Source organism: Pichia membranifaciens (genome assembly GCF_001661235.1).
Source record: "Pichia membranifaciens NRRL Y-2026 unplaced genomic scaffold PICMEscaffold_1, whole genome shotgun sequence".
Taxonomy (NCBI): Eukaryota; Fungi; Ascomycota; class Pichiomycetes; order Pichiales; family Pichiaceae; genus Pichia; species Pichia membranifaciens.
In genome coordinates, this window is record NW_017566982.1 from 1097701 (window position 1) to 1114215 (window position 16515).

At 43.8% G+C, this 16515-nt stretch overlaps 7 protein-coding genes across 7 annotated transcripts; 4 read left to right on the top strand and 3 right to left on the bottom strand.

Annotated features, from left to right (window-relative positions):
• Nucleotides 1–30: 30 nt before the first annotated feature.
• On the top strand, nt 31–1938 carry PICMEDRAFT_70426 (hypothetical protein; the record flags this gene model as incomplete). Its single annotated transcript, XM_019163638.1, has 1 exon — nt 31–1938. One exon carries the CDS (start codon nt 31–33, stop codon nt 1936–1938), a length of 1908 nt encoding a protein of 635 aa, XP_019019940.1.
• A 210-nt stretch (nt 1939–2148) lies between these two features.
• On the top strand, nt 2149–5433 carry PICMEDRAFT_70427 (hypothetical protein; the record flags this gene model as incomplete). Its single annotated transcript, XM_019163639.1, has 1 exon — nt 2149–5433. The coding sequence occupies one exon, from the start codon at nt 2149–2151 to the stop codon at nt 5431–5433; it is 3285 nt and encodes a 1094-aa protein (XP_019019941.1).
• A 171-nt stretch (nt 5434–5604) lies between these two features.
• On the top strand, nt 5605–7365 carry PICMEDRAFT_70428 (hypothetical protein; the record flags this gene model as incomplete). The annotated part of the gene is made up of 1 exon (XM_019163640.1): nt 5605–7365. The coding sequence occupies one exon, from the start codon at nt 5605–5607 to the stop codon at nt 7363–7365; it is 1761 nt and encodes a 586-aa protein (XP_019019942.1).
• Nucleotides 7187–7888, bottom strand: PICMEDRAFT_14360 (hypothetical protein). The gene is made up of 2 exons (XM_019160334.1): nt 7820–7888; nt 7187–7735 (listed from the first exon to the last, which is right to left on the bottom strand). Exons 1-2 carry the CDS (start codon nt 7841–7843, stop codon nt 7487–7489), a joined length of 273 nt encoding a protein of 90 aa, XP_019019943.1. The 5' UTR covers nt 7844–7888; the 3' UTR covers nt 7187–7486.
• Nucleotides 7889–8088: 200 nt separating this feature from the next.
• On the bottom strand, nt 8089–8901 carry PICMEDRAFT_70429 (hypothetical protein; the record flags this gene model as incomplete). Its single annotated transcript, XM_019163641.1, has 1 exon — nt 8089–8901. One exon carries the CDS (start codon nt 8899–8901, stop codon nt 8089–8091), a length of 813 nt encoding a protein of 270 aa, XP_019019944.1.
• A 328-nt stretch (nt 8902–9229) lies between these two features.
• On the top strand, nt 9230–14853 carry PICMEDRAFT_14363 (hypothetical protein). The gene is made up of 2 exons (XM_019160337.1): nt 9230–9563; nt 10259–14853. Exons 1-2 carry the CDS (start codon nt 9502–9504, stop codon nt 14763–14765), a joined length of 4569 nt encoding a protein of 1522 aa, XP_019019945.1. The 5' UTR covers nt 9230–9501; the 3' UTR covers nt 14766–14853.
• A 99-nt stretch (nt 14854–14952) lies between these two features.
• On the bottom strand, nt 14953–16492 carry PICMEDRAFT_14366 (hypothetical protein). The gene has a single exon (XM_019160338.1). The coding sequence runs from the start codon at nt 16459–16461 to the stop codon at nt 15115–15117; it is 1347 nt and encodes a 448-aa protein (XP_019019946.1). The 5' UTR covers nt 16462–16492; the 3' UTR covers nt 14953–15114.
• Between the last annotated feature and the right edge of the window lie 23 nt (nt 16493–16515).

The following is a 16515-nucleotide window of genomic DNA, read 5'->3' on the forward strand; positions in this document are numbered from 1 at the left end:
GTGGCACAGACCAAGCGTGGAGCGTTAGATATGGTTCCGCCTGGTAAGCAGCAGCTGATGGGGGGTGTCGACGGCGGCGTGGACGGTGCTGGTGCCGCCGGCAGCGGCGGGGGCCGTGGCAGGAGCCGTGGGCTTGTGGAGGAGGATCACCAGACGTTAAACAACCAGGTTAATCAGTACTTCGAGCATATCAAGGAGTACGCTGGAGGGGCGACAGGTGACGAGGAGGACGAGGGAGAGGAGGACGAGGACGAGGACGAGGACGATGAAGAGATGGAGGGTGACGAGGACGAGGACGATGACGAGGACGATGATGAGGACGAGGAGGACGACAGGTATGTCTCCAACAACGGGGTCGACGTGGACGTGGACTTCGGCGTCGACCTGGAGCTCAACATCGACAGAGCCATTTCTGAGAGCTTGGCGAACTACAACTCTGCGCAGATGCGGGAGCACAACCTGAGCTCCAGCGTCGGCGTCGGCGTCAACGTGGACCGGGCGAAGGAGCACAAGGGCATCATGGTGAACCGGCGGATCGACGAAGCGGCACGCGGCGTCGCCAGCACAAACTCGTCGTCGTCCGCAGTCAATACGCCCGTCAACAGCGATGTTCCGCATGCCGTGAAGACCGGCAAGGGTGGCAGCAGCGGCAGCGGCAGCGGCACTGGTAGCGGTACTGGCGCCACCGGCGCCCGCAGCGGTCGCTACGGTGCCATTGGCGCAGACGTGGTGTTGAAGAGCAACCGCGTGTCGTCGTCGTCGTCGGGCCAGCTCGCAGGACCGCTGGAGACACAGCTCAAGAACGAGGCCTCCGCAGAAAGCTCCAAGCGAGAGTGTCGCTTCTGCGGCAAGACGTTCCAGCACGCCGGGTCTCTTGGCAGACACCTCGACAACCAGAAGGGCAACGAGCTGCACCCACTGGAGGAGGTGGAAAAGATCAGGTCGAACGTGGCCCGCCGGGGCGACCCGGAGGCCATCAAGGCCCGCCGGCTGCAGCGCTCGAAAGAGTACAACCGCCGAGAGTACGTCAAGGAGAAGAACCGGCTGCGGCGAAAGTTTACCAGCAAGCTCTCCCGCGTGAAGGAGTCCTACCAGATGAAGTTCTACAGGCGCATCAACCACCCGACGCTTCCTACACACCCGTCCTTCCCGAGAATGGTGTTGTTTTTCTTGCCGCCGAGTGCATGGCCACACGACCCGCCAACGGCGCAAACGTTCAAGACCTTGGTTATGTGGCTTGAGAGCAACCAGGAGGTGCAGCTCCGCATCCCGCATCTGACCAAGTCGAGCACTGTACAGAACCATCTCGAAAAGCTCACCATTGGCTTCGAGAACTGGCAGACCCTCTCCACTGAGGACAAGAAGGACATGTGGATCCGCGAGCAGCGGGCCGTCTTCCAGCAGCTCTTGGGTGACCTTTCCATCTTCGACTTCGCCATCCGAGACAACTGGGCCAAGCATTTGATGGAGGAGAAGAAGGCCGAGATCGGCAAGCAGAAGGAAATCTACCACGACATCCTACTTTCCGACAACACCAGCAGGACCGACGTCAACAGCGACCACGGCCACCACAGCAGCAGCCACGACTTTCACGACAGCGAGCACCACTACTCCCAGTCGCAAAACGACAGCGACGACTCCACGGGCAGCGTCCACGACAACCACCGCATGGTCAGCATGGACCCGCTGCGCAACGTCGCCGACCACATCGGGCACATGGCCGACCATATGGGCCCCATCGGCACCATCGGACACATGGCCGACCACATGGCCCACCACATGGACAACATGGAGATGGACCTTGACAACATGTCGGGCCTCGGAGACCACCACGATGACAACGAAGTCAAGCTCGAGGAGGCCGATTTGGCCGCAGTAGCGGCGGCCGCGGCAGCAGCAGCCGTGAAAGAAAACGGCGGATTCCACTCAGTTGGCTGAGATAGATAGACGACCCACAGACAGATAGATAACAAACACACATGCCGTGTTCCTTCTTCCTTCTGTTCTCTTCCACTCCTTAACTATATTTATACATTTGTACTTTTTATACTCATTCTTGCTTCTACCAACACTAATAATACTATCCACAGGTCCACCCTCCCGCCAATGACTGTTGTTGCACCCACCCCGTCAGGCCGAACTAACCAGATGAACGTCAGTGTGTCTTTGTCAGTAGAGGCACGCAACAGTCTACAGTTTGTTCTGCTCAGCAAGGACATCTTTACATCCCTCTTTGGACCAGGCGCTGATGTGAGAAGGAAATACATACTGCTCACGTTGCACGGCTCAAACGTGCTAGACACGCCCCAGCTGTACCCCATAACCATCAAACACGAGCTGAAAGACAACCACGTGGAAATAGAGAGCTTGAAGCTACTCCAGCAGCATGGATCCGACTTTACTATTGAAACAGCCACGGTGAGAAAAATTGATAGGGTACCCAAATTGACGAGTGTCGTCGTCTCCTTCCCAGAAGAGGTCTACTCTTTGTTAAAGTACAAAGAGCGGGACCAGATTCACGAATTGCTAGCCCAGGAAAGAGAGTCTACGCTGGACTTTGCAATTGTTAGGAAGGGAGATACTTCTCACACGCTGAACGGGAGCTTCATTCATGCTGAACCGTTTGAACAGGGCTATATCGATCACACCACCACCATAACCATTGTGAAAGAAAACAAAACTCTAGGCAACAGCACAGTGGATCTCAGTTCCGACGGTGCCGACATTGAGGAGTTCGATCCCTTCGACATCAACTCAACCATAAGCCCCACACTGACAGATAGCAAGCCTACTTCACATGCCGCTCAATTTAACGTCAGGCCGTTAGAGCTTGACTTCTTGCAAAAATATACACACTTTTCTAAATATTCTGACGAGTTTCCCTTTGAAGATGAACAGCTCTTTGCATGTTTAACCTTTAGCGCTTTCCAGAAGCTGCATTGTTTAAGTGGAGACTTGCTTTTGCTACAGACTGCTGGCGACGGAAAGAACGGCTTTGGCCCAACTTACGTTAGGGTTTTCCCCTTTATAGAACCATGTTCGTTTGATACACAAAGTATTTACCTTTCCCCACTATTGATATTGGCACTGTCGAATCCAGAGTCAGTTAGCGTCGGATCGATTCCAAACCAAAGCCATCAGCGGGCAGACTTGCCTCGGAAAAAGCTGACGAAGTTCATCCCCCTCGCTAAGGAATTAATACTCTCTCGAGTGTCGACTCCAACAACGTCTGATAGGTCATTACAGTACTTATTTTTGTCAAACCTTAAGGCATACTTTGAGTCTTCAAACCGTGTGATTACCAAAGGACAGATCATCCCAATCGCCTTAGACTCTTCTTTAGCAGAATCAGTTCATCACACATATGGCCTGAAAGGTTGGTATCCCGAGGTCGTTCCGGAGGGGAACCCGGATTGTATTGCATGGTTTATGGTTACCAATGGAACCTTCAAAGACCTCACTACTGGTGAAATCAAGCCGATTGAGTCAGGTAAACAGTATTTGGTAAATTCCAATAAAACAAGGATGTTGCAGTCAGGAATATCAAAGCGTGATTTGAGTGATGTAGATTTCCCAACAATCACTAGGTACTTGAACATCAAGCCCAAATTCGAATACCCAAACACCATATTGCCTGGCGGTGGGAAGTATACTTTCCCTTATGCGAAAACACTTCGAAAAATCTTCGACACCTCGATTAAAATAAAGGGTAAAATTGCATTACAAACAACTGTTCTTTTGACAAGCAACACCAGATTTGTTGGTAAGAGTACTTTGGTCGAAACAGTTTGTGAGGATTTTGGCTTCTCGCTTGTTGAACTTGACGGATACGATTTGGTGAACTCTGGCCTCGGGATGCCTGCGGCTACCGTGGGAATACTCAAGGGCAAGCTCGATAGATTGGTTGAGTCTTGTGAAAGACTAGCCGTATTCATCAAGCACATTGAATGTTTATGTAAGAAGGGGGATGAACAGCAAGCCGACCAAAAAAGTTTGGATGACTCGTTGAGTTTGAATATAGTCACATTGCTCAACGAGTATGCCTTAAAAGGTGTCATTATCATTACAAGCACTAACGACGCTGACAGTATCAACGATATTGTAAGATCTAAAATCAAGTTTGAAATAGATGTTAATGTTCCAAGTGAACCTGAGAGAAAAGAAATATTCAAATACTTGGTCAACTTCCCCACTTCCTCCAATGAATTCATCTATAAGCATAACGATGAGTACCTCTATCTAGCAAGCAACGATGTTAGCATCGATACTTTGGCTTTACAAAGTGCAGCATTGACACCTAACGACTTGGCATACATTGTAAAAAATGTCAAGTTGAATGCATTAAGAAGAGTCAAAAAAGAGTGTAAAGAAGTGGGACTCAAAATACAGGATATTATTGACATCAACTCTGGAGCAATAAGATTAACACCAGTAGACTTTGAAGTAAGTATCAACAAGGCCAGAAACAAGTTCAGTGATTCCATTGGGGCTCCACGAATTCCTAATGTGAAATGGGAAGACGTAGGAGGCTTGGACGTTGTGAAAAATGAAATTTTAGACACGATAGAAATGCCGTTGAAACACCCAGAATTATTTGGGAGTGGTATGAAGAAGAGAAGTGGATTGTTGTTCTACGGGCCTCCTGGTACAGGTAAGACTTTACTTGCCAAAGCAATCGCAACGAACTTTTCTCTCAATTTCTTTTCAGTGAAAGGCCCTGAGCTATTAAACATGTACATTGGTGAATCTGAAGCTAATGTGAGAAGAGTCTTTGAAAAGGCTAGAGACGCCAAACCATGTGTAATCTTCTTTGATGAGTTAGACTCTGTCGCTCCTCGCAGAGGAAATCAGGGTGACTCCGGCGGTGTTATGGACAGGATCGTGTCCCAATTGTTAGCCGAACTTGACGGCATGAGTGGTAGCGATGGTGGTGACGGTGTGTTTGTTGTTGGAGCATCTAACAGACCGGATCTCTTGGATGAAGCCTTATTGAGACCTGGAAGATTTGACAAGATGTTGTACCTTGGCATCTCTGACACCCATGACAAACAAGCTAAAATTATCGCTGCTCTAACAAGAAAGTTTAATTTGCATCCGGAGATAGACCTACAGCTTATAGCTCAATCCTGTCCTTTCAATTTTACCGGTGCAGATTTTTATGCATTATGCTCAGATGCAATGCTTAATGCCATGATTCGAACCGCACGCGAAGCAGATCTCAAGCTTGAACAATACAACCAAACCATGGAAGAGAAGGATAAGCTAAATATAAGGCAATGGTTTGAGAAGGTGGCCACAGACAAAGATTTGGAAGTGGTGGTGGGTACAGAAGACTTCCATGAGGCCCGTAAAGAGCTTGTGGCATCCGTCTCTGAACAAGAGCTTGCGCATTATCTAAGAGTGAGGGAGAATTTTGAAGGTGGCAAAAAGTGAACGTCGAGAAATTTCAAAGTCTTGATCGTCTTTGGTTGTGCGGGGGACACATTCGAAAAGACTGGAATCTCTCTACGTAGCTATTCTCTATATATAGATTAGTGTAACCTATAGTTTGCTGGTGGTTGCAAAGACCAGCTTTTCATAAAAGTGCAGATTCAAGCCACAAGGATGGATTTCCCTCTTGCCAATACTTATGGAGCTCGTAGTGAGCTCTTTCTCCAGTCAGCAGACGACTATCATCGTCAAAGACATAGAATAAACAAAAGGTTGAACAAATTACGTCGTAACTTGAATATTGTCACCAAAGATACAAAGAATTACAAGGAGAAATGTAAAGAAAACAGCATTTCTGCCGAAAATTATGACATGGATACTGCCTTTGGAGATCTTTGGCTATATCGAATCGAAAGAGACTTGCTATATGCACAGGAAACTAGATTGCTATTGGATGTTCATACGTCCAAATCAAAGGAAAGATTCTTAGTCTCCAAATATAAGAAGGCCCTGAAAAATGCACATCACTTACTATCTGTGATTGCAAATGAACAAGACCAATATAAAGTCCTTGAAATTTTGACGTACACTGCTATCATTGACGGTTCCTTGGCAGTCACCAGAAGAAAATATGGCGAAGCATTATACACATTTTCGGTGGCCAGATGTAGCTTGCAGTTCTTGTATGCTCACCAGAACTTACCAGCAACATTTACCAAGGAGTTGTATTACGACATCGTCGATCTTGTTGTCGATCCAGCTTTAAAAGTTGCAGCATTGCAAACTAAATCCTCAACAATCTCTGATCTTTCTCAACTTTCAAAGGAGCAAGTCTTCAGCAATCGTGGAAAAGTTTCATATTTGGGCAAGGCAGTTCAAATAGTTGAAAAAGAAGCTCCATCATACATCACTCCTTCAAACGAGGAAGAAAGCGAAGTGCTAAGAGAAATCACGTGGAGTTCCTATACTGCTAAAATCAGCTCTAATGAAATCGCCTTGGCCATAATGAAGGTCAATGAACAACTCAAGCAGGTTGTTGACTCAGACACTTCTTCTTACGATTCTGCCTTGATGTCATACCTTGATGCGATCAGCTTTCAAGAACAGGAAATGGAAAGAAGTGAGGCTGATGCAGACGACGCAGAAAGCCAAGAACAGCATATTGTTTTGACCTATTTAAAATACAACTATCTCTTATTGAGAATCAGGAGAGACATTGCCATCATGAAAGATCTTGACAACAAGGCAACAGCCAAGAACAATTTGAGTAGACAAAAGGTCCTAGAATTGTGGAAGGACTACCTTAAAGTCAATGACAGTATTCTAGACTCATTTAATGAGATTAAGGAACTTCCAGGTATAGCAAATGATGACGACATAGCGGATATGATTATCAAACTAGATGTGTTTTTTCAAATCAAGAAACAAATGAAGTTGGCGCAAGCATATTTGATTTTCAATGGATATGTGAAATCATTGGCGTTAGTTTCTCATTGTGACGAATTGATTGAAGGTGTGAAACCGTTTACCGATGGTGATGATCTAAAAGGTAACTTACCAAAAGAATCTGATATCGAAGACTTAAAGATGAAAGTTAAAGAGGAAAAATCCAAGCTTTTCATTTTGGCTTCGTACTTCAAGGATAATGGAGATTCTGCTCCTGTTGGCAGCAAATATTTGATTGATGATGTGAAGAAATTCCCAGACTATTCTGCCACACAGCTTCTAGAAAATATTGCACCATTGAAAGTCGATTTTGAGCCTGTAAATGTGAAGCCTGTTTTGTTTGATATTGGTTACAACTACATCAAGTACGAAGGGGCCGGGGAAAGAAACATTTTGAAAAAGAGCACTGACGAACCAATGAGAGATAGTGTATCAGACGATTCAATTGATAGAAAGAAAGGTGGTTTTTTTGGCCTTTTTGGACGCTGAGTTCGAGAAGCTAATACGATAGTACTTTTTTGTTTATATTCCTTTTGTTCTATATACCGCTTTATAAATCAGAAGAAAAGCTGTATTATACAGGTAGTTATAGTGGACCGAATGGCGTCAATCAAGTGTAGACTCCAAGGTGTGAGGCGACAAATAATACTGAGAAACTTATTGTCAGTGCGGCCACAGCTGCGAGCAAGGTATATGTTATGAAATTAACGATGGACCCTTTGATCGAGGAAGTTTTGGCGTTATAGGCTAGGGTAATCATTAGAATCAAGATACTGATCAGAGATATGAGAATAAGTAAACCGCCGCTTATGTTTGCGGTAAATTCAGGATGGAACTCGTCATATGAGCGGTAAAGACCCTTTATTTGAAAAATTGGTATGAGACGTGAATTGATGTGTTAGTGAGCACTCACTGAACGGAAAAAACATTGTGAAATACGTACCATCAACTGGTTGAAAGATGTCATCGCTGTGTAACTTTTGTGTAATGATTGTATCTAATGAGCTCAACGAATGCGGTCTTATGTAGGTAGATAGGATGAAGTGTCAGCTTTCTACGTTTCGGTAACGCAAAAATAGGTGAGAGAAGTTAGGTGGCGCGTGTCATGACTATTATTGTGATCGGAGAAGGATCCTTGGCATTAAGTCATCAATAAATGATATTTCATTTATTTATAAGTACATAAAGGTGAAGAACTATAGACGCTGGGCTTTATAGGAAATAGTCATTGTTGGTGAAGTCGTAGTAGGTGTCATCTGGAGAAATCATTTTCACGTAACGGTCGAAACGTCTCACCGAAGCATATCCGTCTAACAGGACGAGAACGGCCCACTCAAGAGCGTAGTCGAGAGGAACCCGAAACCGCCTGAGTCTCGGCACAAAAAAGAAGTAGAACTCTGTGCAATGGGCGGCAATAGTTGAGTATAAGATATAGTTGTGGTAGGGCTTAACGGAGAGCATGAAAGGAAGGTACTTGGCAAAAAAGTGCTCGTAAAGGATCGACGGCCAGTAGTAACCGAACGGGAGCAACAAAACGCAGAAGATTATCGCAAGGTTGAGCGGAGACGTTGGGTAAGAGATCCCAGATACCCTCAGATGGCTTAGACTGCGAGCCCGTGCCGCTATCTTGGCCATCTCGATCAACTTTTGCTGGACCTCGGTCCACGAGCTGCATTTGGAGTCAAATGGAATCGGCCTGAGCATTTCCATGTCAATCAGTGGGTGCTTGAAGCAGATCGTCACCTGGTCGAAATCAACATTCTTCAGTTTCACGTTGGAAATGGAGTTACTGTTCTGGGAGCTTCCCAGCGAGGCCGTCGCCTGGGAGATGTTGCTGTTGAGGGCATCGGTGGGCGTCTGGCTCGTTAATGGGCTGTTGTCCGGGTTCGGGTCGGTGGGGATCTCAGCATAATACGTCAATATGTCGAGCACGGAGTGTCTGTACACTGTGTTGAACTTCGACAGGATTATGGAGGAGCCGCTTGCAGGCTCGTTGCTCCTGCCATCGGCGGTGTCTGCTGTCATGTTGGAGGGGGAATGGGTCGTGGCAGAGGTGGGGTGTTGTGAAGTGGCTAGCCTAACTTTTCACACACGGTGTACAAATGATTTGGCCTTAGAGGTGGTGGTGGTGCTGCTGGTGCTGCTGCTGATAACAAATATGGACCGCCGTCCCTACAAGGTTACTACAGTCAGGTGGGTCGGTGGGTGGCAGGGTTGCCGTGGCTGTAGCAAGACGTTTGTTGGTTAGCCAAAGAAGCTCCTGCCTGACGTGAAAAGTCCAGCTGCACGGGTCCCAACCAAACGGACGACGCGGCGCACGGCAGCCTGGGAAACGGGGCAATTCCGCCCCCTCGGAAGAAAGTGGTTCGCCCTCGAGCGGAAGCGTGTCCCGTGTCCGTGCCCGTGCTCGACGGGACGGGATGGGATGGGATGCTCAGCGTGCACGGATCTGGGCTTTTCTGATGCTGGGACTTTGGAGGAGAGGAGCACGAGGGGGAGGAGGGGACAGAAGGGAACGGTTATCGAGCCAGAAGTGGTGAGTTACCAATTGTGCACCTAAAGCCTGCTCTCTTCACCAGTCTGCGACTAGCACTCTCAAGCGTCGACCATCCCTAGCACAACAGCATGTCGTCGTCCTCGTCGTCGCCCCAGCAGAACCGCCAGAGCGTGGTTCACCAACCTTCACGGTAAGTATCTTCAAACAGCAGCAGCAGCAGCCGCAGCAGCACGTCTGCAGGCATGGTATGGACCATGCCGGCGATAGTGCTGGTGCCTTTTGAGTGGTCTCCTCCACCTTCTTTCGAATTGTTTGTTTACTGTTTGTTTGTTCGTCCTTTTTTTTGGCATCGAGTGTCTTTGTTTTCTTTGTTTCTGTCGTATCCTCTGATGGATTTTGTTCCTATAAACCGAAACAAACAATACCTGATTTTCTACTGCCCCTTTTCCCAGTTTTTCCTGCTTTCTGCTTTCTGCTTTTTTTCTTTGACACCTTTTACTGTTCCCATCATTGTCATTATTATCATCACTAAGCCGCAATGGAGAACAACTGCAGCTAATCAGCCGACTATCATCATCAGCATCATCAGCACAATCGTCATTATCACCGTCATCAACCAATTCTCTCTAGAGCTTAACCGAAACTCAAGCGAAAACATTTCAGAATGATATTTCTTTCCGTCTTTTTCCTCTCCTCTCCAGCTATGTAACCCTCTTTCTCTTTCCTTCTTTATCAGTGTTTGCACAATAGGGAATCATTTTCAAGGATATTATGGACATCAAGAATCAAGGATAGACGTGTTTTCTATCGCCCATAATACACATAACTAACTTATAATAACTTTGTTTCACAATCTCCCCCTCCACTCATTTTTTGTCTTGCTAGAATTGCAACTATCAACCCTTCTTTGATGAAACTAAAGCTTTTGGAGGTATTGAGAAACAGCGACAATGTCAAGTTGTTGGAACTGGTCAGCCAAATTGATAGCGATCCTTCAAACTATGACCTCATGAAACTAAAAAGTGAATTGTTATTGTATGCCGTCCAGGTTGGCCCTCTCACGATCAACAAATTCATCGTTGAAACAGGTCTAGCAGACGTTAACGCACAAGATGCGGATGGAAATACGGCTCTTCATTTGGCTGCTATTTCAAACAGAAATGACGTGATTGAATTTTTGTTGAGCCTGCCCAACATTAACGATTGTTTGTACAACAAGAACCTGAAACAGCCTATTCAATGTACCACCAATGTAGGGACTGCTCAGTTAATGGATTATCTAAGAAACAAGCATATTGAGCAAATCGCATCAGAATTGAGAAGTGGTTTCGAATCTAGAAATTTCGAACTTTTGGATAAACTACTGACGAATCCGAGAGATAAAGAATTGCTAGATATAAACGGGACCGATCCTGTTACCGGCGATACCGTTCTTATAGAGTTTGTCAAAAAAAACGATTATGATATGGTCAAATTCATTTTAGACCATGGCGGTGATCCTTTCAAAAGGAGCCTTTCAGGTAAATTACCAGAAGAATCAACCCTGGATTTGGACATGAAAAAAATTATAGAGGACTCTTTCGCAAAGCAGAATATCATGGATTCAACTTCCCATCCTCAAGAAGGTTCACCAACCTGCAAAGGTTTTCTAAAAAAATGGACCAATTTTGCAGGAGGCTACAAATTGAGATGGTTTGTGCTTGACAGCGAGGCTAGACTCTCTTACTATAAGTCTCCGAATGATATGAACAATACCTGTAGAGGATTGATCCATCTAGCACATGCTATGCTCAAGGTTGACAGTTCCGAAAATACCAAGTTTGAAATCATCATCCAGAATCCATCGGATGGCTCTCCTGTTAGATGGCATTTAAAGGCAGAACATTCTACAGAAGCTCAAAAATGGATTTGGGTTCTTCAAAATGCAATAAGATATGCCAAGGATAATTTAAAAAAACAACGGAAATCGGTGATGCTGTCCCATATCTTGAACGAAGATCTACCTGTTGAATCCTCTCATCATAACTCAAACCAACACAGTCGTGAATACGATGATTCCGAAGAGCAACTTCGTCTTCCCACCTCTACTTTAGCAGGCCCTCGTGGCTCTGAACCTTCATCTGTTGAACATAGGCCCGTCAACTCCATTATTTTGGATGCTCATAGAGCTTCCAATGAGTTCAAGGATTTGGTTCGAATTACTGATTCTGAGGCAGATCTGCCTTTGCATATACATACTAACAACCTGAAAAAGAAGGAAATTTTTAGAAGTATGAACATGAGTCCAATGGAAAATCCAGTCATACTGAAAGGTAATGCTAATGATAATGATAATGATGATAACATAGATAAAGCTGAAAATGATGATAATGAAAGCAAAAATAATGATAATATCAACAGTAATCACAATTTGAATGTTGAAGATGTTCGAAATACTAATATTCCTGAAAATGAGAGTTTTGACAGTTTGAGAAACCAAGTTGGACCTGTACCGGACAGGACTTCCCAGTATAACAATAATAGTAATAAGCCAAGTTCCCATGATACTCCAAATACAGCAGAGTCTCATCATCACCATCATAATAGAACGCCCTCGATTGCATCGAATAGTTCGGAGCGTTCTAAGAACTCCTCTTTAGCCAAAAAGTTATACAAAAAACCTCTGAAACAGCTTAGTAAGATAGGGAGAAAAACGAGAGATTCTTTTGTAGTTGACCATGAAGGTAGAGAACCTAAAGAACATAAATCTTCACGCCATTCATCCTCTTCTGCTGCTAATTTGAGCCACAGTAATGCTTCACATGCGTCATTTGCATCGAACTCTAGCTCTATATCTTCTCCAGATTTGAGGGGTAGAAATGAATTTGATACAGCCTATGATTCAAGGGTTGAAATTGGCGATGCAGATGATGATGAGGATGATGAAGATGATGAAGATGATTTTTCCCCAAGTATCAATCAAAGAAACAGTGCTAATGCGAACACTGATCTATACGTCGTCAGAAATCAGATCACAATCCAACTTAAAACTTTCAAAGATTTCTTAGACTCCTCAGTACATGACGATTCAATTAGTAAAGGAGATTTGGCTGAAATGTCAAACGGAATTTTAGCCACCTTGAATCTTTTACTCAATCAAGAGGGCGACTGTATTAATAGCAAATATAACGAGTTGGTGAGGCGTTTAGAAAAGCAACAAAAAATTTCTTCGATCTGGGAAAACTCAATCAAACAATTAGAGTACGAAATCCGTGAAAGAGAAACCAAAATTGTTGAGTTAGAAGACAAATTAAGAGCATTGAAAAAATCTCTCAGAAACAGTGTTAGCCAGTTACAACATGCAAATAGTGTTTACAGTACTAAGGGTGATCAACAACTGCGTGGTCTACCATCAGAACGTGAACATGTTTCAAATGCTACATCTGCTGCTGCTCTTGCAAGACAGGCTTTGACTGCAAACATGAACAAAAACATTCCTCCAATTCCAACAAGCGCACCACCCTTTGATGCAATCAAGCAGCAACAAGAGGAGAAGCGTGCTTTGCAACAACAACAGGACCTTCAACAAAGGTTTCAAACTCAAGACAAGGCTATTCATAGTATGGATCTCAGCAAGGAACCTTCTTATGCCTCTCAACCTACTCCTTTTGACCCTACGTTGACGGAGTTTTTGGAAGAGTCTGATGATAGTGAGGATGAATTCTTTGACGCTGAGGATGTCGTGAAGGATATGTCAGTTCTAGAGAGGAGAGAAACATTAAGAAATCGGAGAAACAAACAATCTAAGTCTCCGAACAGTGAATTTTTGTCTCAACCGCAACAACAGCAAGAAACACTTCAACGTCAGTCTACTGCACAAGGTCAAATTCCAGCAATCCCTACTGAATTACCTCCACCTATTCCACATGAGATGGATTCCGAAGAACAGCCTTCGGACCAGAGTAATGGATCCCCTACGGGAATTAGCAAAGGTGCTGCTGTACCTATCGAAACAGCAGCATCTTCTCAGCAAGAGGAGTTGAGTGTTCAGCCCTCAGAAGCCACCGCTGTCAATAACGATGCCATCGAAAAGAAAGAGGAAACTCCAAAGCCCAATTTCAAACCTAATACTGACAGTGACGGCCACTACATTGTGAACAAACATGATTTGACTAGCGAAATCCAATCTAACAGATATGGCAAGATCTTGGACGAGCAATCATTTGAAGGGTATGAAGATCCTTTGAGGTTATCGCTGGCTCCAGAAGACAATCGTCCTAAGATGTCTTTGTGGGGTGTTTTGAAATCATTAGTCGGTAAGGATATGACCAAAATGACCCTACCTGTTACATTCAATGAGCCTACCTCTTTATTGCAAAGAAATGTTGAAGTCATAGAGTATTCTGACTTATTGGATAAAGCTGCCGCAATGGAATCTTCAACTTTGAGGTTGGTTTACGTTGCTACTTTTGCAGCTTCCGAATATGCATCTACTGTCGGTAGAATTGCTAAGCCTTTCAATCCACTATTGGGGGAAACATTTGAATATGCAAGACCAGATAAAGGATATAGATGTTTTGTTGAGCAAGTCAGTCACCACCCTCCGATTTCAGCTTTAGTCGCTGAATCACCATGTTGGTCATACTATGGTGAATCAAATGTCAAAACAAAGTTTCTTGGCAGATCTTTCGATATCAAGCATCTGGGTACTTGGTTCTGTGAAGTATATCCCGATGCTGGTGTTGAATGTAAGAATGGTCAAAAATCTGACAAAGAAGTTTATTCATGGAGAAAGGTTAACAACTCTGTTATTGGCATCATTGTTGGTAATCCAACCATTGATAACTACGGTGACATGGAAATTCACAACCATATGACAGGGGACTACATGAAGTTCAACTTTAAGCCGAGAGGTTGGAGAGCTTCTTCGGCTTATGAAGTCAAAGGTGAAGTTTTTGATTCTTCTGGTAAATTGGTCTACTATGTTGGCGGTCATTGGAACAGCAAAATTTTCTGTAAGCCAGCTGATGATAAAAATGCCGAAAGGTTCTTAGTTTGGGAAGCAGCTCCAAGAAAGGAGATGATGTTCCACCTAACCAATTTTGCTGCTACATTAAATGCTCCCCAGCCACACCTACTGCCAAAAGTGGCTTGTACTGATACTAGATTGAGACCAGATCAACGTGCAATGGAAAACGGTGATTACGATCTGGCAGCTGAAGAGAAGAATAGAGTGGAGGAGAAACAAAGAGAAGCCAGACGTCAAAGAGAATTGAAGGGCGAAGTTTACCAACCTACCTTCTTCAATAGAAGCAAACATCCCGTTACAGGTGAAGATTACTGGGAATATAAAAACTTGTATTGGAGAGAAAGAATGGAGGGTAAACTTAAGGACTACAATGATATCTTTTAATTGGTTCCTGTTTCATCTTTTTCCTGTTAATTTGTTACTATATTCTTTTTTCTATTATTACTTTATTTATTTGTTACTTTTTTTTTCCTACTTCAAGTTTACTTTTTCCTTGTTTCCATTACCTTCATCAAACTTTATCATGAAATTGACAACTCGTATTTTATATCCATCATTTTAGCAGACAAATATTCATGTACTTTATAAACTCATTTTATATACTCATTAAATACCTTGTATTTCCTGTAATTAGATTTAATAGATAACAACTTTTGGGTATATATAGAATAACAAAATTTTACACCATCTACAAAAGATTATATTTTACAGTATATCTGGTCTCTCGGAAGCGCTACCTCTTGTACCTGAGGTTCTTTTCGTTATAATCTTCGAAAGTACGAGGCCCTCTAAATTTTTGCGGAGATGAGGTAAGCGGTTGGATGGTTTGTGCTGCATTGTAATAATACTGATTTGCGTTTGGCATTCGGTTTTCTTTTGACCTTGATTTCAGCATCACCTGTATGTCTGTGGGCAATTCGGATAGCATTTTATTCAACTTATCTTCTAGAGCCAGTTTGAATTCGGTTCTCATGACTCTTCTCGTTTCTTCGTTCTGCGCATTGATCTTTTTTCTTTCATCCTCTAAAACTTTGTCAAACTTTATAAGTTGCTTTTCTTTCAGTAAGAGTTCATTTTCCTTCAGGTTCATTTCTTCACCCTGTCGGTGAAACAGCGAATCTTTACGCTTCAACTCTATTTCCCGCTTAACCAATTCAAGCTCTTTTTGGTTTAGTTCCCATTCTCTTCGATAAATCTTGAAAGAAGTTTCTTGTAGTAACTGATTGACATCTGCTCTTTCTTGGGGGTCAGTTATTAAGCATGCATAGATACACAGCTTCAACCTGTTTGAGTAGTGGCTTGGTAGTTCATTGTACACTCCTGACTTGATTTTTTCTTGTAATTGTGCATGTGTCTTGGCTGTAAATGGTGGAGTTAAAGCACAAAGTTCGTACATGACGCATCCCAAAGACCAAACATCGCAAACAGTATTATAGGACTGCTCAGATATAACTTCCGGTGGCATATAATATGGGGTTCCAACGTAGGTTTGCGTGAAGTGAGTATGTGGTGCCAAGCATTTTGCCAATCCGAAATCTCCTAATTTAACTGTGTATTTGTCAGACATAAAAAAAATATTCTCCGGTTTAATATCTCTGTGTATAACAACCTGTAAGCCTGGAACTTCAGGTGGCTTCACTTCAGGAGTTGATTTGAACATCGAACTTACAGGCTCAATGTCTATTCCGTAATGACATCTGTAGAGTGCTAGCAACGTTTGGGTAAATATTTGCCAAATCAATGTTTCAGGAATGTACTGTTTTGATTCACGATACTTTTTGATGAGCTCAGAGATATCACCACCATCGCAGTATTCCATATAAATATTCAATACTTTTTCGTTTGGAAGTTTTTCATAACCATAAACTTGCACGATATTTGGATGATCTAAGTTTTGTAGGATTTCAAATTCTCCGGACAGTTGCTTTTCTTCCTTTCGGCTCATAGATTTGTAAGAGATCTCTTTTCGTACAAAAGTTCTGCCCGAAGGTTTATGGAGAACCTTCCGTATGATCCCAAAGGAGCCTCGTCCTATGACATCGAGTTCGTGAAATTGGCCAGATATTTCTCTGGTACTCATGTTGATATACCCTAGGTTAGATATTTACAGCAAGGAAGTCAAAGCTGAAGAGAT

Bases quoted from the DNA above. Each gene is read 5' to 3' on its own strand.
- PICMEDRAFT_14360 (XM_019160334.1), bottom strand. From the start codon at position 7,843: ATGACATCTTTCAACCAGTTGATG. The intron at 7,736-7,819 runs GTACGTATTTCA...TTTCAAATAAAG, and splicing joins CATCTTTCAACCAGTTGATG to GGTCTTTACCGCTCATATGA.
- PICMEDRAFT_14363 (XM_019160337.1), top strand. From the start codon at position 9,502: ATGTCGTCGTCCTCGTCGTCGCCCCAGCAGAACCGCCAGAGCGTGGTT. The intron at 9,564-10,258 runs GTAAGTATCTTC...TTGTCTTGCTAG, and splicing joins GTGGTTCACCAACCTTCACG to AATTGCAACTATCAACCCTT.
- PICMEDRAFT_14366 (XM_019160338.1), bottom strand. From the start codon at position 16,461: ATGAGTACCAGAGAAATATCTGGCCAATTTCACGAACTCGATGTCATA.